The 26,325-nt window shown below is 50.6% G+C and overlaps 2 protein-coding genes across 5 annotated transcripts in view; one reads left to right on the forward strand and one right to left on the reverse strand.

The window, feature by feature from the left end:
* EXT2 (exostosin glycosyltransferase 2) overlaps positions 1 to 3,854 on the forward strand; it is a 133,862-nt gene extending 130,008 nt beyond the window's left edge. For all 3 annotated transcript variants that reach the window (XM_034646239.1, XM_034646238.1, XM_034646237.1), the window contains one exon: positions 3,083 to 3,854. In XM_034646239.1, coding sequence (XP_034502130.1) covers positions 3,083 to 3,221 — 139 coding nt within the window. In that variant the 3' untranslated portion in view covers positions 3,222 to 3,854. The remainder of the gene's footprint in view (positions 1 to 3,082) is intronic.
* A 16,527-nt stretch (positions 3,855 to 20,381) lies between these two features.
* The window catches only part of ALX4 (ALX homeobox 4), a 43,985-nt gene continuing 38,041 nt past the window's right edge, over positions 20,382 to 26,325 (reverse strand). The window contains exons 4-5 of one of the 2 annotated variants that reach the window (XR_004621454.1): positions 22,776 to 24,928; positions 20,382 to 21,906 (exon numbers count right to left, since the gene is read on the reverse strand). Coding sequence is in view for 1 of the 2 variants with exons in the window: in XM_034646284.1 (XP_034502175.1) it covers positions 24,599 to 24,928 (330 nt within the window). In the remaining variant the exon portion in view is untranslated. Of the gene's footprint in view, positions 24,929 to 26,325 lie in introns of both variants that reach the window. The other variant, XM_034646284.1, reaches the window with a different exon arrangement.

The raw sequence follows: 26,325 nt of genomic DNA on the forward strand, positions 1-26,325 counted from the left end.
GTGGTTTAATAAACTTATTTCTTCTTATATTTGAGGTCTTGCAGCAGAAATCTCAGTTGTGTAGGAATGTAGCTTTTACTGCCCAGCATCCATTTCCAGGATCTGCTGTTAATTCTTTAAGAACTGGAAAACCAGAAGTCTTTGTAACTGTTCCTTTTGACCAATCGTTTCACCAAGTTAAGGCAATATGGCAAACGCACAGCGCTGATCTTAAGAAAAAGAACATTGTGTTTTGATTCAGGCCCATCTTTGTTCAAATTATGGCTTTGCCACTTTCAGTAGCTGTCTGACTTAAAATTGATTTGCCTTGTCCTGAATTCCAGTCTTTTCATCTCCTAAAATAAGTGTATTCATAGCTATCGAATTCCAGTGTCCATTCATGGGTTCAGCAAACACCTACTGAGCATCTTTGTACCAAACACTGTGTTATGTGCTGGAGATGAATGACGTAGTAACACTGGAAAGCCCGTAACCCGATGCCGGGCCACATTCGTCTCCTACCCAGTTTCCCAGCATTAGTCCTCAGGGCCCCAGGTTACTTTAGGTAATTGGATATGTTTACAAGGAAAACAGAAAACCATGAGTCCTTTCTCCCGCAGACACTTTCAGCACTTCAGAGGTAGACATTGGCGGTTCTTCGCCTGTTCGTACTAGATTAGAAAACAAACCCAGGGGAGCATTTACTGACAGGGTGGCTGGACCACTGACAGAACAACTCAGGCGAGCCACCAGCAACCAGCCAAACTCACCATCTGCCCCAGCCTGTGGCCCAACCCAGACCCTCTGTGTGAAAAGAAAGTAGGAAACACTGTCAGTACCTGGCAGGAGAGTTAAGGACCTTTACCACTCGGCGGCCAGCGGCTTCTCCAGTGCAGGCTGTGTGGAGAGAAAGAAGCAGTCACTCGGCCTGGGTTAGCCAGGGGCAGCTGTCAACAAGTCAGCTGGCCTGAGCCCCAGTGGCCTGTTGCCTGTGGCCCGGCCCTGTTGGCAGACCTAGTTATAGAGGAGACATTGTCCCCAGTGCTCTCCAGTGGGCTGTGGAGCCACTGGCCTCTGCCAAGAACCATGGCTCTTCTTTAATACGTGCTCGCTGGTACCTGTGCGGGGCATGGCTGGCCTTCGCTGGCCAGAGTCTACAGGCATGATGACTGGAAACTGGAAGAATCCGTACATGTTTATAGGCAGAACAGCTGCCAGAAGTAAGACCTTGGAGAGACTGACTTTGTCTGCCACTGCTTTGACCTTGTACTTGGAAGAGAGTGAAATCGCTATGCTCGCTCAGTACCCCTTTGCAGAGATTCCTCAGTCTTTCCCGGGATCCCCTCGGACGCCCACCTCCTGAGTCTCACAGGACTGCCGGCAGGAGGGAAGGTCCGTTGCCTATGAGTCATGGTAGTGTGTTGGGAAGCACAAAGGCTCTCTTGCCAGTGTAGACCTGCGTTAGAGACCCAGCTCCAGCCCTTTCCAGCTCCGGGGCCTCGGGCCTCAGCTTTAACTGGTCAGGTACAGGAAGCTACTGTAAACCAGCCCTTGGCCATATCGAGGGGGCTGCTTTAAGGAATCGGAGAAATCACGTTTGTAAATTATCTGGCGCATAATAGGTGCTCAACAGTTAATTTCCAGACCCTCCACTTGGACTCTGGAATTATGTTCACAAATAAACTCGTATCATCTCATCATTAAGTTTTTTTAGTCTCAGGAGCCAGACTGCCTGGGTTTGGCTCTGCCTCTCATTGTTATTTGACCTTGGGACATGTTACTTAGCCTCTCCATGTCTCAGTCTTCCCAGTGTAAAATGGGAATAATCATAGGACCTACCCCATAGGGTTGTTGGCATGATGGAGTGGGTTCCCAATCTACGTAGGGCATTTGTAACCCAGCCTGGAACCTCTGATACATATTCGTTGTTGATTTACGGTGGTGGACACAGGGGTGTTACTAGCTAGAAGAGCGCCACGTGAAATGGCAACACATTCTTTTAGAAACATAATGACCAGGAGAAAAGAATTGATGACTGGCTTCTTTATTAATTGGTTTCTTCCTAAAGCTCCAAGATGCAAAAACTTGTGTATTAAAATAATTTGAAACAAGGCTTCCAGTATCTCAGGACAGAAGAGACTTCTGGTCTGTGTCTTGACATTCAGCCCCTCATGGGTACATGGTTCTGCCTGATTGGTTTGTTCTTACTGTAGCTCTCGGGTGCCTGGGCCTGACTTGAGGGGAGACAGTACGGACCTTTCTGATCCATCCTGGAGGGCCCCTTAACTTCAAAAGCTGTATTTATAGGCTTGTTTTTCCCCTCGGGTCTGGATGTGTCCTCCCGGCTGTCACTCTCAGCTGGCCTGATTGACCAGAACCACTTCCTGCCAGTGTGCCTGACCTGCTCACCTGAGGGGGTTGCTCACAGGCTCCAGGGGTGGTATGGAGGCAAGGACACTGCCGTCTCCCCTCCTGTCACTCTGACGCAGGAACGGCAGCTCTCCATTGGCTGTTGGCCGGCAGTTCAGGATTGCCCTCCATAAATGTTGGTAGAGTGAGTGAAGGGTTTATTGTTTGGAGGTGAGGTTCCCCTCCTGTTATCTTCTTCTGCCTTCCACTGCTCCAGGTGTAAGGTCCTCCCCTCAGCCTTTTAAACTTCAGTAAGCTGGAGCTCAGATCCAGGAGCCTTCTTCCTCTCCACCCTTCACCTTCTCTTTAGCTGGCAGACATGGGGTTAAGAATTGTTGGCAGCTAATCCACCTTGGTTTGAGGCCTGCTTGTACTGAGGGGGAAGAATGACTGGAATTTGAAGGGGGAGGGGAAGAGATACTTTGACCTCTGCAGGCCCCTGGCCTCCAGACAGCATCCCCTGTTCACTTTCTCCCCCTGAACAATAGTCGTAGTCCAGCAGATCACTTCTGCTCTCCACACCCTCCCAACCTTTTCTAAGAACCTGGGAGCAGGCTGGGGACACTTGAATTTCTTGTTGATACCAAATACTATGTGTTTTGCTCTCATCTGTCAGCCTCTTGAATATTTTCTCTGTTTTCCTCACTCCTTTCCCTCTCATCCATCACCTGCCTCCCCTCCCCAAACCCCTCAGGTCTGAGTGCATCAACAAGTTTGCTTCCGTCTTTGGGACCATGCCTCTTAAGGTGGTGGAGCACCGAGCTGACCCTGTCCTGTACAAAGACGACTTTCCTGAGAAACTGAAGAGCTTCCCCAACATCGGCAGCTTATGAAACAGGCCAGTGGCAGAAGTGTGAATGTTAAGCTTGGACAGAGAAGAACACAGCCTCCCCGACACTCTGATATCGGGGTGTGGGGGATCTTTCACTGGCATGCTGGACCGGGACACCTAACCTGCTTCCTCAAGAACCAGAACCTAAAGAGAGTGTCTCAGTACCTTGTTGATGCGTGCCCTGTTCTGTTGTTTCTTATGACCTCCGATGGGTTCTTGTTGAAAACGCCAAATGGAAGCCTTTGTGGCATGCTCTGGGTTTAAATCCAGCTCAGGCTCCCTTTGTTTGCAGTTCCAATAGAACAGTCTGAGAGGAAAGGTCACTGACCCTAAGACTGCAGAGAAGACAAACCTACCGGCCGTATTAGATTTGGGGAATCGTGTAGTTCGCGCCCATATCTCACCTCTAGCTATTTCAGATCAGTGAGGATTTTAGGCGGAAAAGCCAAACCAAGAATTTGGTGCAAAATCCCAACATCTTTGTGGGATTTGACATCTGCCCTGGGACTGGGGGCACTGGGCCCACACGTAGGCAGAGCACCGAGCGCTGAACTGGGATCCTGTAACTTCCATGAACCATTCCTCTTTGGTTTGGCTTTTTGATATGATTAAAATAATTTTTTATTCCTTTTTATACTATGTCTGAAATGCTAGTTATTAGTAATCCAAGGAATGTTCTGTTTTTGAGTAGTTAACTCCATCTTCTGGTTAGCTCCGGTCTGCCGTCCATGTCTAGCAGGATCCATAGCCAGGAGGAATATCCGGGGCCATATGAGTCACATAGAAGATCCCACCCTGTAAACATGCTGAGAGAAGATGTCTCCCAGAACCTCCGCGGACTCCGCTTGCTTCTTGATCAGATCCAGTCCGTTTTTATAGGTATTCTCAGGGAGAACAGAGGGCCTCTGACGCCGTGCCCTGAGCTGCGCTAGCCAGTGCCATGCTGTGAATGTTGAGAGCATTGTGACCCCCCACCCCAAGGGGATGCCAAAATTTCCCTCGTTCTTTCGGTGTAAACTGAACGTTAGCCAGGGAAGTTCTGGCTAATGTTAAATGCTGCTCTAACAACCGCTTTGCAATAGTTGCCGGTATATTTAGATCGTTCAATTTCAGCATTTAGTAATATTGCACATGTGTGAATTATACCTCTTTAAGCCCCGCTGATGAACAAATCTACTCTGGCAAATGTTAGATGTTATGGATTCGAAACAGATTTATCTGGCTCTAATATTAAGATTAGCCGCAGTTTGGGCTTTAGCCATAACACATGTCCCCAGAACACAAAATACATAACAATTGGCTTGGAATATGGTTATAATTACTGAAACCTAGCTGCGTGCCAGTCGAAGTCACTCGTACACCATCCGTTGTTCTCTTGAGTGACATGAAGGTGAATAGTTACCAAGCGTTAGTTTTTAAACGTGTAGTTTTAACAAGAGTCGCTTCAGGTACGTCCCCATAGACTTTGAGAGGTCAAAGGAAACTTCAAGAAGTAGCAGAATTGGAAGTGGGAATCACGAGAGTTCATCTTCTCTCACAATGAGGAGGGAGACCACTGGATTGTTCCTGGTGGAAGGGACGAGATGCAGCCTCTGCCCACCCGTTCATGTTGCAGGTACGGACACGGAAGCTGTGATTTGTCCAGCATGTTACCTTCAAACACTGGTGCCTAAGAAATACTCTGGATTTGAATAATTATATTCTCGTCAGTAGGGGACATGGGAAGGTGCTTAGTCTCGTATTCATAATCCTGGGGATGGTAGGATAGAAACCAAGAGAAGGGCGTTCTGTTGTCATGGGCGGTGAGTACTGCTACCCTTTCTGGGGTTCCCTAGTTTGTTTCCCCAGATTCGGGGTGGGTGGAGGGGTTGGGCCTCACATTTCAATCCCTGCTAGCAGCCAGGATCTGCGCCAACGTCGTATGCGTGTAGTCCCCTCAGCCTCGCCCCCTCGGGTTTTCTGCTCTTTTTCACGGCGCTGGATCCACTGCCTTAGTGTCTGGCTTGTAATCCGGGTCCCCCTCTCTGAGGGTAAATGTTTTCTTTCTCTTCCTTTTTAAAAACTTCATTAGCCCTTTGGTTTTAGAAGAGGAACACTTCAATCCGAGATGATCGGGAGCCCCGAGGGCTGTGTTGGGGTGACTTTTTCACCTTCTTAGGCGTCACCGGACTTCTCAGGGCATGAAAACTCCATGCAAGGCACCTCACTGCCCCCAGAAATATTGCGGGTTCCATCTGGCAACATAGCATGGAAACATTTCTATTACAGAATGAGTATTATATCCTAGGCACTTGAAACCTCAAAGTTTCTATCCTATGAACAGACAGGTGGTACAGGTCACAAGGAGAGATCCAGGACAGGGATACGGCGAGTGGTCATGATTCATGGGTTCCAAGGGGGCTGGGAACTCCGCCCCCTTCTCCGTGTATTTCTGAGCTGCTCACCAGCAAGCCTCACCCATAAGCTTGGGCTGGGATCATCTGCCCTTGGGATGCCACAGAGCCTGGTTTCAGAAGCGGAACAATAATGCTAATTAAAATGTCATGTTCTGGCCTACAGCAGACAACAGCTGGGTTTAGCTTAAGAAATCTTTTTTAAGAAATTGCATCTTGCTGGTCTGTACAGAAGATAAACCTGAGCCGGCCCTGGCTCTGGCCCATATGTGCACTAAGTCACTCGCCTTTGCCCCCAGGGACCTAACTGGGATGAGCCAGCTTGGAATGCAGGTTGGAAACGCTTTTCTGCTGGTTAACATTACATAGTTCTTAATATTCTTATCTCGTGTATTTTAGCAAGCCCCCCTCGTGTTTAGGCGAGAACCTCCCGCTCTAGGAAAATTGAAGAGGAGAATCACAACTTCTGTTGTCAGAATCTCCAGTTCTTTTCCGCTAATGATGCGATACTGCCTCTTCTCTGAGCTCAGTGTCATGAAGTTCAGAACTCTGGCTACTGGCTCCTCTACCAAAGCCGTATGTCCTTCCAGCTGGGCTCCCAACTTGCGGTTTTTCAGGCTAGTTTCTCCGCTGCCTTCAGAAAGAAGTGAGCGTCGTCCTGGCGTGTGCTGACCAGGCCTGGGAGCTGGAAGGGGCAGGCTGCCTCTTGGCTGTCATTCGTTGAAGGAGCTGCTGATCACCCTGTGCCCTCAGCGGCTGCCTGGTGGTCTCTGGTAGGAATGTTCCTGCCACGGCAAGATGCAGGTTTCTAACCTCAGGCCCTGAAGATGGGATTTCTGGGGTAAAATTCAACACCCTTTGATGGTAGGAGTAAGAAATAGCTGAAGGCAGAGGCCCCTGGGGAAGTGGGTCAGGTCTGGCGACACTTCATGGCTGGCCAGTGAGAGGGTCCTGTGGGAGCCCAGCTGGGAGGGAGAGAGGTTTGGGCTGCCGGACGTCTCCCGTCAGCCACCCATCCTGAGCCTGGTGGGTCCCCTTGCTGTGGGGCCATTAGCTTCTTTGAGGGGTAGGCTCCCATTTCCATCTCTCATGGCCCAGGTAGCGTGTTGCAGCAGCAGAAGCCGCGGCAGGCTGTTCCCCAAGCAGCCCTGGCACAGAGAGGCAGGGGCAGTGCTTTAACTGGCCCCCAGGCGCTCGGCCACTTCCTGAGGAGCCGTCCTGGCAGGCGTGCTCACCATACTGGCAGGCAGCTGCCATCCAGGAAGACTCTGGAAGCAACCTGAGCTTTGCACTGCAGGGCCTGCAGGCATTTGAAACCAGGGGCCTGTCTCCTCACCTCAGCCCTGCTCTGTTCTAAGCCCTGGGGCTCCTATCCGAGGCCAATGTTTGATACTCACTGTTTTCTGAATATAATCAGGGACAGCTTGCGGCCCCATTGTGCCAACCAAGCATCATCTGACGATCTGTGAACAGATTCCATGGACCTTCTGGCAGAGGACAGTTAGGCAGGACTCTACTGCATTGTTAAGGTTTTCCCCCCTCTTTGGGATGGGAGCATTCTAAGCCCAACCCACAGCCTCTCATCTGCCTTTGTCGCTGTCAGATGGACTAGTCAGGGATTTCAGTCTCAGGCTTGGTGACTTCCAGGTTCTCGGGGATGGGGTGTGGGTCTTCACAGGCAACTGCGTGCCATGGCTTTTTCATTTCAGGCTCACCATTGCTGACACACAGGGAAGATGACTGGGCAGAGTTGGGACCCCCTCCCCCCAACTTTCCAGACCTCTCTCATTTTCAAGAAACAGTTGAGTCACCACCATCTGTGTCTGGCATTTTGTTTCCACAAATTTACCACCTTTTCAGGGTAGAGTTTTCTCTTTTTTCTACTCCCAACTAGTTGGGCCCCTGACTGCATTTCTTCCCAGTCCGCCTGAAGGGTAGAGAGCTGTCAGGCAGAAGACAAAAGAAAGGGAAGGGTGGCTGCGTGGCTCTCGAGAGCTATCAGGCAGCTGTGTCTGCTAGAGGTTTCTCAGCAAAGCTCCATCTTGTCTGCAGCCTCTCAGGAGCTGCACATGGGGTGAGAGCCGCCAACGGAGCAGGGACTGGAGTCCATATGTCTCACACCCAAACCACCAGCCACTCCATATAGAGTGTTTTCTTATGGAAGCCACCACAAGAGCCTTCCCTTCAGAATATATCTACTTGGGCTTTTATTTGTAGCCACCAACTTACATCATTAGCACCTGTGCCCTAGAATAAACTCAGGGAGCGTCTGGTTTTCTGGTGATCACAGCTGAAGGACAGCCAGCTGCTTATTGATCCAGGTGAGGTAAGAGAACATTTATTCAGTTCAGTTTTTCTAATCATTCATTCATCGAAATACACTTTTTGCTAGACTCTGTGCCGGGGAGAGTTGAATAAGACTGTCCTGAGCTTAAGGTGCTCCAATTCTAGCAGGAGTTCTTGAGCTGTGTAAGATGGTGGGAACCCGTCAGTGGCCTAGGACTGTGCGTATATGTTTTAGTCCCAGCTGTAAATGACGAATCCGTTAACACCATCTTCTCCAGTGCCTGGAGGATGCAAGGATGTTTTTGTTTCCTCTTCTCATAGAACCTTCCCTTGAGTTGAACCCTGAGCCTTCCTTGGCCTTGAGAGAGTCCACTCCCATCCCTTAGTTTCTTCAACCAGAAACTGGAGGTAGCAAGAGCACTTAGACCCAGGATGGTGAGACGGAATGAGATCTTTTCTCATTCATATGAGATCTTTTCTGCTTCTCTTAACCAGGGCCTTTACAAGGTTGTACCTGGTGATGCTGGCAGCCAGCCCTCTTCTGGCCCCTATTTCTGCTCACCCTGTTACTAGAGAGCTTGGGGGTCTGGATCCTATCTGGCCCCGTCAGGGTGGATTACCAAATGAGTGGTTCTTTTGCCCCAGTCCTTTTCCTGCACTATAAATAAGCCCCATGTTTATTTTCTTATGTTATTGAAATGAGCACTTGGGATCTGGGCCTCTTGACGAGTCCAGAGAGCGTCCATCCGGTGCCTGGTGAGGGCCCTGCATGGCTGGCTGCTGTCTGAAGCTATTTGGAGTCCTACCCCCTGTGTTTTGGATGTGGCTTAATTTCAATAGTAAGGTCTGTATGCAGCCCTGTATCTGCTGATTTTCAGGTTTCAGCTTTCTGCCAGCCTCACTGCCTGCTTAGAAGTAACGTTGTGTTTCTCATTAAGGGGATAACAGCCACAATTGAGGTAATTAACAAAAATTGTGCATTGGTGGCAGCAGCTCCTATAGGATTTCCAATAGTCTTTCTCCAGTAGATCCTGAAGGGTTTACCTTCATCCCCTGCCTTCTAAGGCCTACTCTGTGCCCAGTCTCTGTTCCTGTTTTCTGGATATAGTCCCAATAACTTCTCTTGTAACAGCTTTGTTCTTGTCACCAGTTTGGTTCAGTGTATTGACAACTTGGCCAAATGAGGAGTCCATTAACTGTATCTTCTCCAATTCTTGGGAGATGAAGGGGGTTTTTTCCTCTCTTCTTGTAGCATCTTCCAGTTGCCATTTGTGTCTTGGCCTTTCTTCAGAAGCCCTAAGGATGAATATCCATGAATATCAGATTGATGCTCCTTTTAGTCCCATGGCTACACCATCTCACTGGAGAGGGTGACTTAGGACAATGCTGGAATAGAAAGGAAACATTTGGGCGCCCAGTGCAGTGTATTACATGCTGTGTCTAGGTGTGAGAACTAGCAAATGTTCTGATTTAGGACTTCCTAAGGAGTGATTTCTGCCTCCTTCAGGCTTTGACAACACGTCAGAGGTACCCAGTGAGACTATGAGCAGGACAGAGCCCTGTCTATCAGAGCTTGGATTGAAGAGCGTCAGCTACTCAGGAAGGATTAGCCTGATAAGTCAGTAGAGAAATCTTTTTGTAGACACAACCTGAACCTGAAGGCTGTTAATGAAGAGAGCTGTGCCTAACAGTGAGATTTAATTCACTTTCAGAGAGGGGACCAAGAGAAAGTAAATTTTCACTCAGGTGTTTTTAGTCTACTGACTCATCAAGATTCTTTTCCTTTAAAAAATAAGAAGGCTGATGTGATGGATTCATTCAACCAGTTCAGCTCATTGAGCACTTACTATGTACTAGATACTGTTCTTTATGTGAGGATGCTACATTGAACAGAACAAAATGCCCATTTTTATCTAAAAGTTAACATTCTAAGAAGGTAGACAAGTAAATGAATATCATTTCAAATGGTAATAAATGCTGTGAAGAAAACAAAGCAGAGTAAGAGGAGATAGTGGCTTGGGCATGAGGAGGTGTTGTAGATGGCTTGGTCAGAGTGACATTTAAGCACAGATGTAAATGTTGAGGAGGAGTGAACCATGAGGGTACCAGGCAGAGGGAACAGCTAGCATGAAGGCCCTCAGGCAGGAAAAGCTCAGCTTGTTTTCAGAACAGCAAGAACGCCTGTGCATTTAGTGTGGAGAGCATGGGAGAGATGACACCGGAAAAGTAGGCCAAAGCCAAATTGTGATAGGACCATGTAGGCCAAAAGGATTCTAAATTTTTATTGTGTGTGATGGGAAGACACTGGAAGTTTTTAAGCAAAGCAGCGATATCTGAATGGTATTTTCCTAAAAGATCATTTCAGCTACTATGTGGAGAGGTTACATGGAGCAAGAATGAAGGAAAGGAAGTCAGTTAGAAGGCTGTTTTAGGGAGCCCAAGTGAAAGATGGTGGCTTAGATGGTAGACTTGGATGGTAGTAGCAGAGGTAGTAAGAAGTTATACTGGGAATACAGTCTTACTGGACTTCTTGATGAATGTAGAAGAAAACAATAGAGGATTCACAGCCAACTCCTAGGTCTTGGTCCTTAGTAACAGAGTGATACCATTAACTAGAATATGTTGACTATGCCGGGATGAGGGCAGTCAAGGGTTGAAGGTGAAAATCAAGTGCCTTACATCAGACATGCTAAGTTTGAGATACCTTTTGGACATTTAAGTGGTTGTGTCATTTAAGCAGTTAGAGATCTAGAGCTCAGGGGGAAAGTTAGGACTGAATATATAGATGGGATTTAAAACGTCTAGAGTAGATGAGATTGCCTAGAGAGTCAGTATATGTTGAGAAGAGAAAAGAATTGGGACCTGATTGCTAGGCCTACTAAACATTAATAGAGAAAAAAAAAAAAGGAAAACCCAGAAAAGGAGACTGAAAAGTTGCTGATGAGTTAGGAAGAAAGCTGGGAAGCTATCTGTAAGAGAGACTGTGATAAATTAAAGATGCACATTGTAAATACTAGAGCAACCACTAAAAACCTTTAGAAGAGGCATAGCTAATAGGACAGTATTGAAGGTGGAGCGCCGGAAAAATATTTAATCAAAAAGACAGAAAAAGAAGAAACTATACAAAGAACAGACAGGACAAATTAAAAAAAAAAAAAAAGAGAGTAGACCTAAACCCAAATATATCAGTAATTGCATTAAATGTAAATGGTCTAAACAGTCTAGGTAAAGGGTAGAGATTATCATTCTGAATTAAATAGCAAGAGCAATTAAATGCTATCTATAAGGAAAACACTATAAAATACAGGTAGAGTATACTAGACAATCATGAATCATAAGAAAAGTGGGGGATAATTATATCAATAAAGGGCAAAATTAAACAGTATAGATAATTATATCAATAAAGGGCAAAATTATACAGTATTGCATGTTAAAGCAATCAAATCCACAATTTAAAACTTACCTCAAAGAAAAACCCACATAGTTTTACTGGCAAATTCTATCAAACAATTAAGGAAGAAATTATACCAGTCTTATACAAACTTTTTTCAAAAAATAGAAGAGGAATAAATAGGTATGATCTACAAAATGTATGTTTAAGAAAACCATAGAAAACAAAAAGACATGCATACAAACATTCATAGCAGCTTTATACAGAATAGCTGAAAACTGGAAACAATTCAAATGTTCAACAGATGAATGGATAGACAAATTGTGGTATATCCATACAATGAAATACAACTAAGCAATAAAATTAAGAAACTACTGAGACGCGCAACATGGATGATTTTCTGAAACAGGTAAACAAAAAGCCAGACACAAATGAGTACATACTGTACATACATACATTCTTACATATGTGTGTGTGTGTGTGTGTGTGTGTGTGCGCGCGTGTAACTTTGATGAAGCTTTACAACAGGTAAAACTCATCTAGACTGATAGAGTAAGTCGGTGGTTGCCTAAGGCTGGGGATTGACTGGGATGAATCACAAGGGAACTTTTTGACATAAGGGGAATATGGTGATGGTTACGTGTGTATGTGTATATACATATATGTTTGTCCAAACTCACCTGAGTCTACACTTAAAATTGATTATGTAAATTATACTTCAGTAAAGATTATTTTTTAAGTGGTGATGAAATACTGTCACCTTTCACAGCTCCTCGGTTTTGTCTTGGGCTGGGATCCCTTTCCCTTCTTAACTTGGATGTTTTCTTGGGGCCTCAGGATCTAGGCTGCCTCCAGTTCCATTGCTTTAATTTAGGGTTTTCTGATATGTTCTTGATGTGGAATGCAGACTTGCCAGCCATCCAGCTAACATCAAATGCTTGCTATGATGCTTTGCCAGGTGCTACAGATAAATAGCTGAAGAATACACCATTTCCACCTTCAAGGAGCGTATAGTGAAATTAATGAATACAGGAGATAAGTCACTTAAAATCCTCTTGTATAAGTGCATAATTAAGGGTGAGTTGCACACGTTCCCTGCCATGGAAGGGAGAGTGTGATCACTTCTGACTTGGGGAAGGAAGTGGCACCTGAGGTGGTTCTGGAGCATTAATAGGTGGAGATGGGCACTACTAGGTGGATGGGGATGTGTTGAGAGGTTGGGGCAGGCACTTTGACCTGAGGAGAGTGAAAGGAAACAAGAAGAATGGAAGTGTGATGCAGAAATCCTCAACAAAATATGAGTGAACTGAATCCAACAATATATTTTAAAAAATCATGCAACATGATCAAGTGGGACTTATTCCCAGGATGCAAGGGAAGGGAGTCAAAATTTGCAATTAAGGTGATATGTCGCATCAATAAGAGAAAGGATAAAAACCATATGATCATTTCAATAGATGCAGAAAAAGCATTTGACAAAGTACAACATCCATTCATGATAAAAGCCCTCTGCAGAGTAGGTCTAGAGGGAACATATCTCAACGTAATAAAGGCCTCAGATGAAAAACCCATAGCCAACATCACACTCAATGGTGAAAAACTGAGCTTTCCCCCTAAGATCAGGAACAAGACGAGAATGTCCACTCTTACCCTTTTTATTCAACATAGTACTGCAAGTCCTAGCTACAGCAATCAGACAACATAAAGAAATAAAAGGCACCCATTGGTAAGGAAGGAATAAAACTTTCACTATTTGCAGATGACATGATACCATATGTAGAAAACCCTAAAGACTCTGCCAAAAAACTAGAACTGATAAGTGAGTTCAGTAAAGTTGTGGGATACAAAATCAATGCACAGAAACCTGTTGCATACCTGTACACTAATAATGAAGCAGCAGAAAGTGAAATTAAGAATATAATGCCATTTATAATTGCACCAAAACCAATAAAATGCCTAGGAATAAATTTACCCGAGAAAGTGGAAGACCTACATACTGAAAACTACAGGACATTAATGAAATAAATTGAAGAAGATACCAAAAATGGACAGATATTCTGTCTTTGTGGATTGGAAGAATTAATATTGTTAACATGTCCATACTACCCAAAGCAATCTGCAGGTGTAATGCAATCCCTATCAAAATACCAATAGCACTTTTCACAGAACTAGAACAAATAATCCTAACATTTGTATGGAACCACGAAAGACCTCTAATAGCCAAAGCAATTTTCTTTTTTAGAGAGCATGAATGGGGGGAGGAGTAGATGGAGAGGGAGAAGCAGACTCCCCACTGAGCAGGGAGCCTAACGTGGGACTTGATCCCCAGACCCTGGGTTCATGACCTGAGCCGAAAGCAGACACTTAACCCACTGAGCCCCCAGGCGCCCCCAAAGCAATCTTGAAAAAGAAAAAAGGCATCACAATTCCACATTTCACATTATATTACAAAGCTGTAGTAATCAAAACAATATGGTACTGGCACAAAGATAAACCCATAGATCAATGGAACAGAATAGAAAACCCAGAAATAAACCCACAATTATATGGTCAATTAATCTTTGACAAAGGAGGAAAGAATATACAAGAGGAAAAAGTCTCTTCAACAAATGATGGGAAAGCTGGACAGCCACATGCTAAAGAATGCAACTGGGCTGCTTTCTTACACCATACACAAAAATAAACTCAAGATGGATTGAAGACCTAACTGGGAGACGTGAAACTGTAAAAATCCTAGAAGAGAGCACAGACAGTAATTTCTCTGACATTGGTCACAGCAACAATTTTCTAGATAGGTTACCTGAGGCAAGGGAAATGAAAGAAAAAAACCCTATTGGGACTACATCAAAATAAAAAGCTGCACAGCAAAGGAAACAACAAAACTAAAAGGCAACCTATGGAATGGGAGAAGATATTGCAAATGACATATCAGATAAAGGGCTAATATCCAAGATCTATAAAGAACTTATCAAACAACACCCCAAACCCAAATAATCCAATTAAGAAATGTGCAGAAGACATGGACGGACATTTCTCCAAAGAAGATATTTGCAAATGACACTACAGATAAAAGATTAGTATCCAAGATCTACAAAGAACTTCTGAAACTCAATACATGGGAAACAAATAATCAAATAAAAAAATGGGCAGAAGATATGAACAGACACTTTTCCAATGAAGACATACAGATGGCTAACAGACACATGAAAAAATGTTCAAAATAATTAGCCATAAGGGAAATTCAAATCAAAACCACATTGAGATACCACCTTATGCCAATTAGAATGGCAAAAATTGACAAGGCAGGAAACAACAAATGGAGAGGATGTGGAGAAAGGGGAGCCCTCCTACATTGTTGGTAGGAATGCAAGTTGGTACAGCCACTTTGGAAAACAGTGTGGAGGTCCCTTAAAAAGTTAAAAATTGAGCTTCCCTATGATCCAGCAATTGCACTACTGGGTATTTACCCCAAAGATACAGACATAGTGAAGAGAAGGGCCATATGCACCCCAATGTTCATAGCAGCATTGTCCACAATAGCTAAATTGTGGAGGGAGCCGAGATGCCCTTCAACAGATGACTGGATTAAGAAGATGTGGTCCTTGGGGGCGCCTGGGTGGCATAGCGGTTAAGCGTCTGCCGTCGGCTCAGGGCGTGATCCCGGCGATATGGGATCGAGCCCCACATCAGGCTCCTCCGCTATGAGCCTGCTTCTTCCACTCCCACTCCCCCTGCTTGTGTTCCCTCTCTTGCTGGCTGTCTCTATCTCTGTCGAATAAATAAATAAAATCTTTAAAAAAAAAAAAAAGATGTGGTCCATATATACAATGGAATATTACTCGGCCATTAAAAAGACCTATTTCACAACATTTGCGGCAACATGCACGGGACTGGGGGAGATAATGCTAAGCGAAATAAGTCAAGCAGAGAAAGACAATTATCATATGGTTTCACTCATTTATGGAACATAAGAAGTAGGAAGATCGGAAGGAGAAGAAAGGGAAGAATGAAGGGGGGGTTAACAGAAGGGAGAATGAACCATGAGAGACTATGGACTCTGGCAAACAAACTGAGGGCTTCGGGGCGGGGGATTGGGATAGGCTGGTGATGGGTATTAAGGAGGGCACGTATTGCAGTGCACTGGGTGTTATACACAAGTAATGAATCATGGAACTTTACATCAAAAACTTGGGATGTACTGTATGGTGACATAACATAATAAAAATTATTATAAAAAAAAGATATACAGATGGCCAACAGACACACGAAAAGATGCTCAATATCACTCATCATCAGGGAAATGCAAATCCAAACTACAATAAGATACCACCTCACACCTCTCAGAATGGCTAAAATTAACAACATAAGAAACAAGTATTGTCAAGGATGTGGAGAAAAAGGAACCCTCTTGCACTGTTGGTGGGAATGCAAACTGGTATAGGCACTGTGGAAAACAGGATCCTCAAGAAATTAAAAATAAAACTGCCCTATGATCAAGGAATTGCACTACTGGGTATTTACCACAAAAATACAAATATTATTTCAAAGGGATACATGCACCCCTAGGCTTATTGCAGCATTATCTACAATAACCAAACTATGGAAGCAGCCCAAGTGTCCATTGACTGATGAATAGGTCAAGAAGAGATTATATATATATATATATATATATATATATATATACACATGCGTGTATATAATGGGATATTATTCAGCCATAAAAAAGAATGAAATCTTGCCATTTGCAACAGCATGGATGGAGCTAGAGAGTATAATGCTAGCGAAATAAATCAGAGAAAGACAGATACTATATGATCTCACTCGTATGTGGAATTTAAGAAACAAATGAAGGGGGGAGAAGAGAGCGAGGCAAAGCAAGAAACAGACCCTTAACTATAGAGAACACTGATGGTTACTGGAGGGGACAGGAGTGGGGGAAATAGAGGGTGGGGATTAAAGAGTTCACATCATGATCAGATAAAATGATTTTTTAAAAAAGATGAGAAAGTGTAATGATGTCTTGGATTTACAGGAACCCTGACTCCAGCCTGGGGTGTTAGAAAAGATGAGGCTGGACAGGAGTTTAGGCCTAAATAAAAGAGCTGAAATGTCTGTGTAGGCTGTGCAGAGGCTTTTCAGATGCTCAGTGGAGTCAGAGATGTGATCAAAGCTGGTCGTTGGCAGCCGCTCTGGTGTCAGTGTTGGCAGTGGGATGGAGCAGGCAGGGAGGGACTAGGAATGGCACGGGACCACTTCACGGTGGCCTAGGAAGAAAGTGACAAGGCACGGAGTCAAGATGTTGCTGGGCCCGTTTGGGAACTTCCTGAGACCTGCTGAGAGCCTCTGGGACATGAGAATGGGGAAGAACAGTGTGCGTCTGCTTCCGTGCATCCCCTCCTGTGTCACACACCAGCCACACTGCCTGTTATAGGCTGAATTGTGTCCCCCTGCAAAATCCATGGAGGGAAGCCCTAATTCCCCCACTGTGGCTAGGTTTGGACATAGGGCCTATAAGAAAGTCATAAAGGCTAAGCGAGGTCATAAGGGTAGGGTCGTAATGCCATAGGACTGGTGTCTTCAGAAGAAAAGGAAGAGACCCCAGAACTCTTTCTGCACGAGCACAGACACGTCGTGGGAACGCACCGGGAGAAAGGGACCGTCTGCAAGCCAGGAAGCGAAGGCTCGCTGGAAACAAAACCTGCCAGCACCTTGATCGTGGACTTCTCTTCTGCAGAACTGAGAAAATAACCATGTTTAAGCCACTCTGTGGGGGGGGGTGTCTCGTTCGCGCAGCCCGAGCCTACTCCTACACTGCTCCCCACCAGCTCACTCACTGGCACCCCCTTTTCAACCCCGTGAGTAACCGGGGGTCCTTGGAGCTTCCCGGCAAGGCAGCTACCCATACATCGGAGTGCGTGATTTCTGCTGTCTGCTCAGCATGCCCGTTTGGAAAGCTGTCGTGCTTTCGGACGCCATAACCGTCCGAAATGAGCGGGAGAGAGCCGCTTGTCCCCATTTCACAGATGAACTGGTGGAGAGTAGCAGATGGCTTGACATAACCGAGCTAAGAGGTGGTCACCTCTCAACAGAGCGTGCCGTGCAAACCTGCGGCCGAGAGGAGATACGGGCCGCTTGGGGCTTCACCCCTCCCCAGCGTGTGGGTGGCTGGCCTCCCCTCTTCCCTCGTCCTGCCAGCACTCGTGTGCGCACAGTCGCTTCTCCTCCTCCTCTCTCCGTCGTAGCACTGGGCCTTCGTGTCACAGCGGCAGGAGCTCGTGCCTTTCCCACAGAGCCTGGACGTCACAGAGAAGCATTGTGAGGGGAGGACAGAGAAGGAACGGGCAGGGGGCTTGTGAGGCCGCAGCGTGGGGCGTCTGCGGCGGGCCCTGCCCCGGGTCCGGGGACATCTCGTGCAGGCCCCACGCGGCTTTGCTCCCAGCCACGTAAGGCGACACCTTAACACATGGTGCGCACATGGTCATCAACTGCAGCTCCTTTCGGAAGTTCGCCTTCCCCAAGCCTGTTGGTCTGTGGAGAGCCGGAAGAAAAATCTGTTTGGCATCACAGAATTCCTGGGAAAATGTCAACTCTCACACCCCATTGTCTCTGGAGCTGGCACGCATCTTCTCACTTCTGAGCGCCGAGACCGTTTGCCGTGGCCCTATTTTGGGGAACAGGCCATTTGTGGAGGGCCCATTGTTCCTCAGCAGCTGAGCACGCAAGTGTGGGCCTGTCGGGGGGAGGCCACCGCTGCGCACCCCGCCGCTCCCAGCAGCTGCACCGGGGGCTCCTGCCGGGAACCGACCACACCGGCCCGCTCGCGGCGCCCTGAGGGCGGCCCTGCTTCCTGTAGCGAGACCTGGGGCAGAGGGACTGGGGAGGAACTGAGGCAGGCCAAGCTTCCGCTGGGTTGGCAGGGGGGCTACGTGCGCACCGCCCCGGGGCAGGTGGCCGTGTGGGGGCAAAGGGGCATGAGGACTACCCAGGGACGACTTGGAGAAAGTAGGGTTTGAGCCCAAGGCTCAGCAGAAGAGGTCTGAGACGAGCACTCGGGGTCACGAGGCCACTTGGGCCGTCGTGGGGAGCTGGCCTCGTGCTGTCTCTACCCCAGGAACGCTGAACAAAGAGGCCAGGCTTCCTGTCCTGGCTTTGGCGAGTCTCCAGTGCCCTTGACCCCTGGAAGAACAGGGTGGGCAAGGCCCACGGCCAGGTGGAGGCTCTTGAGTTCACTCCTGGCTGATCCCTGGTGACCTGAGCCAGCTTCCAGCTCTCTCTACCTGAATCCCTTCTCTGACCTTCCTCTTCCCATCGTGACCTGAGCATTGCCTCATTCCCATCTTCCCGTTTATTCACTCAGTTATACAGTTGAGTATTTTCTGAGACATCAAATGTGAACAGAACCAACCTGTCTCTCCTCGGAGCCTTTTAGGCTTGTGGGGCGGGCAGGCAGGGAAGTAGAAACTGTACAGATACGTGCTGAAACAATCTTAGAAACAGTGCTGCGGGAGCACTGCGGGGCCAGCAGTTGACCTCGGTGCAGGTGGGGGGGGGGCCTGGACTTAGGGAGGAGCTTCATGGAGGGTGTCACCGTCGGGAGGAAGCCTTACTAATGGGAATTCTCCTGGTGCGGGCTGGCAGGGGGGTGTGAGCCCCCTTCTAAACAGATGGCACGTCCAATAATGTGGCCACGTGAAAGGCCCCAGATAGTGTGGGGGGCAGCGAGTGGTCCTGGAGGGCTGAGGCACAGTCTTATTCGAGAAAGGCCTGCTGGCCTCGCCCTCCCAGAGACTGTCCTCAGAGGCGTGGGTCCCAGGGATGGGCCCCTGTCAAGCCGCCCACGCTTAGGCCGAGCACTCACCTGGACTCTGGGAGGCTGGGCTGCTCAGGGCCACGAGGCGGACAGCACCGCGTGCACACAGCGTTTCCCTCTCCGCCTCAGTTCCTGCCTGGGCACTTGGCAGTGATTGGGGATGCCACCCTGACCCCGAGCCCGAAGAGATGACAAGTGTCTTCTTTAAAAACACATGCCCAGCCCAGGCCAACCTAAAACCCAGTCGTGGCTATACTGAATAGGACCTCACTCACCACAGGTAGCAAATCAGAGATGTGGCTCCAAGAAGGCAACACTTGCCAAGCTGGAAAGAGAGGATGGGAAGGGCCTTCGTGGTGGATGCCCTGCTGGTGACCAGAGGGAGATGTCTTTCTTCGGGAGACGATCGTCGTCCTTTTTGTCACTGTGCCGTGTCGGCTTACAAAGGCTACCCTGTAATCCTCCCCCATGCTGGTGACCTGGTCAGGGACGGGCTTCTTGCCCACTTTGACATGAGAACTGACCCCCCTCTCCACACTGTGGTCCCTCAGAGGCTAACTGCCTCTTCAGAAAGCAAGGAAGCCCCTATTCTGTAGCAGAACCTGGGCCCTCCCTGCTTCGTAATTTGCTTCTAGAGCCTTGCTTTTAAAAAAAATCATCTGGCTACATCTCCTGCAAGTTCCCTCCAGCCACTAAGGAGTAGAGCCAAGACTGGGACCTGCCTCTCCCGGAGGCCTTCTGGTGCTCTGTGCCAAGCAGCCAGGCTCCCCTGCCCTGGACTCCATGTCCCAGCTCTCCCTGCTTTCAGAACAGACCCTGGAAATGCAGAGCAGCACTCCAGGACCGAGGGGCTGGTTGGGCCGCTGTGAAGACCTCAGCGCATGGGCAGTGCTGAGCGCGCCCGAGCCACGGTGTCGGGGGGCGGGGTGTGGTGGCAAAGGAGCTGCAGTGACCCTTTCTGCTGCCCCCCCAAAACCTCCCCGCCCAGCTTGCCTGCTATGCAGGCATGTCCTCTGGGATGAAGGGGGGCTGTCCCAGACCCTTGCAGGCCCAGCGCCCCCTCTCTGTGCAGCAGCCCGGGCCACCTGTTGTTAATCTATCCCTGGTCATCCATTCTGTACTGTGTCAGCAGTTCAAAAGGGCAGTGTTAGTATTTTTTGCCGACTTCAATTAATGTGAGATTTCAGAGGCCCCTCTGATCACATTTCATCTGTCACAAGTCAGGAACAAAACAGACAGGTTCCAGGTGAGAGCAGGAAGGAGAAGGAGTTTATTGCAAACACCAACCAAACAGACAGTGTGGGCTGTGCCCAGCGAAGTGTGCTCCGGAGCGCCCAGTTGCTGGCGCTCGCCGTTCGGCCCCACGCCTAGGTCCTAGTCCCCTTCTCGTCGATATTCCTCCCCTCCCAAAGAAGATGTAAGTGCAATAACTTACTTTAAAAGGCAAGAAATGATTCTTTTAATAGTTTGCTATAATGTAGTTACATGGTGCTATAGGCAGTAAAACCTTATGGAACTGACCTCGTTTTTTATACATTTTTTTCTGAATTTTTAATGTATTTTTAATATATATTTTTAATATTCCACCCCAGGCCATTAAGCTAAAGGAAAAGTTGCGTTTATACAGGGTTAAATATCTTACAATGAGAACAGTCAGTGTTGGCTGAGGCTCACGCTCCTTGGAGTGCTCAGCTCTCTTTGCAACCACTGCACATCAAACAGATTATTAGGCATTGAAAACTGCCCTTCAAAATCAGTAGTATAAAGGCCTAGCTCTATGTGTGTACGTGAAGGGGAGGAGGGGAGGGCGAGGGCGAGGCTAGGTCATGTTTGGTTCGCCAGAAGGCCTTTCCTCCCGACAGCATCCTCGGTGAGGTGAAGTGGGGCTGTTATGACTTTGGAAGTAGGGTTCTCGGGGTCTTCTCATTTTTCTCTTTCATGACCATGGATGATTATCCTGGGGGCTGGTTTGCCAACCATCGTCCCCCAGCTAGTCCTGTTTGCCGTTGCCCCTGACAGGGCCATCGAGCAGATCAGAGGCCCCAGTGTGTCCCATGAGACGGTCTCCCCTTAACCTGGCCCCGAGACAGAACGGCTGCCTAAGCGAGATGCACAGGAGCTCTCACACACAAGCTCCTCTTGCCTACCCAGCCGAAGAGAGGGCTGGTGGGGCCCTGGAGCTGGACCCCTTGTGGCACTGCCGAGGATGCTGGGACCCACCTCAGGCCTGCTGCCCCCATCCCCCTGCAGTGTCTTTGAAGCGACCAGGCCACCATGCTTCCCCGAGCTGGACGCGCGGTAGTGAGAGGCGAGAATCAAGTATGGTTGAAAGGATTCAAGAAAGGTTAGAGTCCATGCCCCCCCAGTGCCGGTGAAGACCTGGGCACAGGCCTTTGTGTGTGCCCCCAGAGCCCTGTCCTTCCACGCCCCGGGTGTCGTGAGGGCCGCGAGGGGGTAGCAGCACCTTCGTGTCAAGGCCCGGCCGCCTGGCCTTGCTCCCAGCGGGGCCCAGAGGCTCTCCCAGTGTCAGCAGGCTGCCTGTCACTCCGCTGGCCGCCTCAGGTCCGCATCTCTGTCTCTGTCGCGATCTCAGGCACGGAGCCAAAGGGGATCCTCGCCTCCTGAAGCTTATTTGCTTCGCGGTGGCCCACAGAGCCGGCCGGCGCTCGTCTCTGCCCACCTGCCTGAGCCCTTGCACTGAAGAAGCCCGCCAGCCAGGCCTGGAGAGTCCCCCAGGCTCGCGGGGTCCTCACGGGAGCTGCCGCGGGGACGCCTCCTGCCCTCCGAGGTCTGGGCCTAGCCGCCCCTGGGAAGGCAGCAGAGGGAAGGCTGATGAGAGGGAGGACCGCCCACCAAGAGCTGAGATGTCGCGTGAGGCCCTGCCACCCAGTGTGGGCTAAGGCCTCACTCCTCGGGGCAGTCCCTCCCCGCCCTGCCCTCCCTGCCCCCCAGGGTGGGGACCTTCTTATCTCCGGTGTGAAGGGAGTGTACTGAGTAGAGGGTCTTTAAGTCCCTCCCGGCTCCAGGTTCTATGATTCTCAGAGTGTGGGGCAGGCCCTGGGGGCCTGGGGCAGGGAGCTACGATGGGGAGGTGAACAGGCACATTTCACACCAACATTTTAATCATAAATACTTGGCTGTGTTGGTGGAAAGGGCAGCCAGAGCCACAGAGCTTCCCTCTATTAGAGGCTTTTTCTTCTCAAGCTTTTTGGTTGAAATTTGTCTGACTTTGGTCTAGCCCAGCCAGAAGGCAGTCAGAGGAATTGAGCACCAGGGGTCCCTTCTAGAAGAATCTGCCTTCTCTTTCTCTCCCCTCCTCTCTCTCCCCTCCTCCTCTGGGGCTCTCCCCAGCTCCATCTCTCTGTGCAGATCCCCTCCTGGGTGAGAACATGGTATGACGAGGGTTCCTCCCTTTTCCTTGCCAGTCACCAGAGCCCTTAAGGGAAGAGGGAACGATTCCCAGCCTTAAGTGCTTCTCCCTTTCCCTTCCTAGATTTGGGGAGCTTGAGTTATTTCAGTGAACCTCAGAACTGGAAAAGGCTTCCTAAGAGTCATTCCAAGATCCTCAGATATCTGGAACATTTAAAACCAACATTTAACTCCATGTCCGAGATGCTTTTCACTTCTAGAAGATCAATGTTAGAGCTATGGTTCACAAAGAGGTCTGACTCTTACCAAGGGAGGCCAAAGCCGGATCCTTGCCCAGGCCTGTTTCCAGGGCAGATAAGAGCAGAAGGCAGAGACCGGGACTGTGATTCCTTCTAAACCTCGAGCGGCTCAAGGGCAGAGGATCTCCCCCCAGCCAAGCCAAGAGGCTGTCCTGGGTGCAGTCCCCCAAGCCAGCTGGACTTGGCCCTCCTCCCTGACAGGATCAGGGCAAAAGGTAGGAAAGGCGAGGACTTGTCCCCCGGGGGGCCGCCTGCTGGAGGGGCCTCTCGGGCCCTAAAGGCCGGCCTCAGAGGACAGGGACGGTGTCCCACAAGCTTAGGTGACGGCTGGATCTGGTGCCAAAACTCAAGCGGCTGGTCTCCAGTGAGGCAGATGTGGGAGGCACCTTCCTGCAGGCAGGGAAACCGCTTCCGGACGGCATCCTGCCCCCACATCCGGAACAGGGCAAGCGACCCAGAGGAGCGGAGCCCACGAGCCCTTCTAGCGGCTGGAGCGGGGGGCTGAGATTTCGGATTCCCTAGGGACGAAGTGCAAGAGCGGGCTCTCTCTGCCCTCACCTGGAAGAACATAGAGCCCCCACCCACTGCGGAAGGTTCTGGCAGGTAGGGTGCCGCTCCAGGGATGACTGATGAGGGACAGGCAGTCTGAGGCAGTGTAGGGGCCGAGAGGCCGAGCGTGAGCACCCATCCTTTAGCAAACTCCGCACGCTGCTCTTGACCCCTCTGCCAACATGACTCCAGGCCCTACTTGTGTGTTCCGAGGTATAAGTCCTTCCACGCCAAGACACTGCCTGGCAAGCAAGCAGAAGGGGTGGGGGAAGGGACAGGCGTCTCCAGGTCCTCCTGGGCGGGGGGGCCTGGCTGGCTAGAAAACGAAGCTGCCCGGACCTGCCCCCTGGAAAATCCAACCTGCGGGTTGTGGGGTGTTGGGCGGTCAGGAGAGCGGAAGTGAGTGCCTGAGCCCCTGTCCCTTCCCGGACACCTCCCTGCAGCTCTTCCTCTCTCTAGAAGCGTTTCTTCTTCCAGCACTGTGGGTACTGTGGGCAGTCTGTGTCCTCCCCTTGCAGTGTTCTCCGAGATCCAGAGTTTGAGGGTGCACGAGAGCTGGAACGTGCCCCGTCGGGGGCTGTCCCCTCTCCTAGACACCAGCATGGCTGGGTGACAGCAGGATTCTTCAGCTCCAGCTCCTCTCCCGTTCTGTCCAGCCCTCCAAGGAGATGCAGCGCAGGGGATGGCCAGGGTGGGTGCAGGTGAGGCGGGCACCTTGGGCCCAGGAGGTCAGATTCCGTGGACTTTCAGGAGGAGAACTGGGGATGGGAGGGGCAGGGGCCAACTCTGCAGGTCTCTGAAGGACAGAACTGTATTCTTCAGACACAGTCCCTGGCCCCAGGGACCAGGAGACCAGGGGACCACATGGCAGAGGGAAGGACGGACATGATAGCACGAGGCCGCTGCTCGGTCTGGATGGGAATCTAGCCTTGACTCCGCCCTCAAACCGGGCAGGGCAGAGGAGGAGTGGGGAGAAAGGGTCTTCAGCTTATAATGGATGCAAAGCTGCAAAACTCGGCCACCTGGCTTCCTCCACTGCCTCTGGCCAGGAGCAGGGGCTCGGCCTCGGTGCCAGGGCGGGCGGGACCTGCTGGCCCCTCCCTCCCAGCGGTCCGCGGGGCCTCACACTTGGGGTGGCTGAAAGTGCTGAGGGCCAGGCCCCCGGCCCAGGCTAGGTTCCTAAGAGGAAAGTCGAATGGGAGGCTGGGGGCCTGGGAAGCATGGGCGTGGCCAGTGCCCCGAGGCGGGGGAGGGCGTGGGGACAGGCCGAGGGGTGCCCTGTCATGTGGCCCAGGAGATGGCCGCGCTGTGCTCCTTGGCCTTCATGCGCAGGGCCGCGATGCTCGAGGTCTTGCGGTCCGGCTCCCCGTTGAGCTCGTAGCCATTGAGGCCCGGACTGAGGCCCGCCGCTCCGAACAGGCCTCCCATGTGGGTCTGGCCCACGTGACTGCCGGCGCCCGAGACGCTCAGGAAGTCGGTGACGCCGCTGGCCCCAGAGCCAGGGGGGTGGGTGTGAGGGGACATGCAGGCGGGCACTGGGTCACAGGGGACCACACAGGCTGGCACTGGTGAGGCAGCCCCATTGTTGCCGATCCAGGACGGGTTCTGAATCTGGGGAGAGGGAAGGGACAGCTGTCACAGGCCGGCAGGGGCAGCGGTGGGGGCGGCGGGCCCATGGGGGGGGTCGCGCCTCCCCCCAGACCACCTCACCCCGCTTCCAAGCCCATCGTTACAACGAAGTCGTACCCGGGGGCCTCTCCAAACCTCTGTGGCCATCCGGGCCCAGGAGGCTTTGGGTTTTATGCTTTGGCTCCTTGGCTCCCGGCAGAGAAACTGTTTTCGGGACCTAGCTTCAGACCGCATCGGGGGTCCAGTTACAGGGCTGCCTCAAGGGCACAGCCAAGCCGCCGAGGGCAGCCCCCGGCTCAGCCGGCGGACTTCGGATTTGGGGTGCAGTGGCGGACTCGATCTCTTCCTCCCGGGGCCCCTGAAGGTCAGGCCCTGTGTCTTATGCACCTGGGGCTGCTCTCCGGGCCGGCGCCTCCCGGGCACTGAGAAATGGGAGCCGCCCCGAACTCAGACAGCTTTGGCGGTGGGAACGGGGGCTCCGGGCTGGCAGGTTGTGGAGGGGGGCAGGGCGGGGCAGTGGGGCCTGAGCTCCCAGGTGTCCTCCAAGGGCTGTGTCCTCGAGGCTTCGGAACTCAGGATGGAAGGGGCTGCCTCAGGAGGTGGTGAGTGCCCGTGGGTGGATGCATGGAGCCAGGCTGGGTGCCCCAGGCCAGGGCGTGTGTGTGTGTGTGTGTGTGATGCCCAGGCAGCACGTGGGGGTGGACTGGGGGGCAGACCTGGGCTGTCGAGGGGCAGGGTGAGCAGGACCAGAGGAGATGTGACCTCTCAGCCCTGCGCATGCGATTCCTGGGGGCCCTCAAGCAGCTTCTGCTGGCCTGCTCTCCTGCCCACCTGGTGTTTGTTGTCCACTCAGGAAAGGCCCTTGAAAGCCGGATGAGGGGGGATCTCTGCCCCCACGGGGTGCAGTCATGGCAACAAGACCCACTGGCAGAGTGACCTGACCACATTTTCCTGGTTGGGGTGATGTGGAGGGAATCAGGGGCCTATGGGGTGTTGTGTTGTGTTGGGAGGGATGAGCCTGCCCTGTGTTGGTCCTCTCCCCTTCCCCCCAGCACGGAGCTGAGGCAGCAGAGATCCAGACCCCGGAGCCAGGCCGGAGGCCCATCCTCCCAGGACAGAGGGACGGGAGAGATGAAAGTTTGCAGCAGGAGCTGAGGATGAGGGGTGTGTGTGTGTGTGTGACACCCCACATTCCTCAGCCTCACCCCAGGCCTGACCTCTGACCCCTGCCACATGAATCCTGGCAGGAGGAGGGGCAGAGCTGGTCTGGAAGGGGGCGCCCAGGGGCCATGGGAGAGCAGGGCCCCGGAACAGTGGGTCTTAAAGCAAACAGGAAGGCCGGGCTTGGACCTGAAGGCAGAGGCCATGCTGCCACCGCC

The sequence above is a fragment of the Ailuropoda melanoleuca genome, chromosome 16, assembly GCF_002007445.2.
Source record: "Ailuropoda melanoleuca isolate Jingjing chromosome 16, ASM200744v2, whole genome shotgun sequence".
Lineage (NCBI taxonomy): Eukaryota > Metazoa > Chordata > Mammalia > Carnivora > Ursidae > Ailuropoda > Ailuropoda melanoleuca.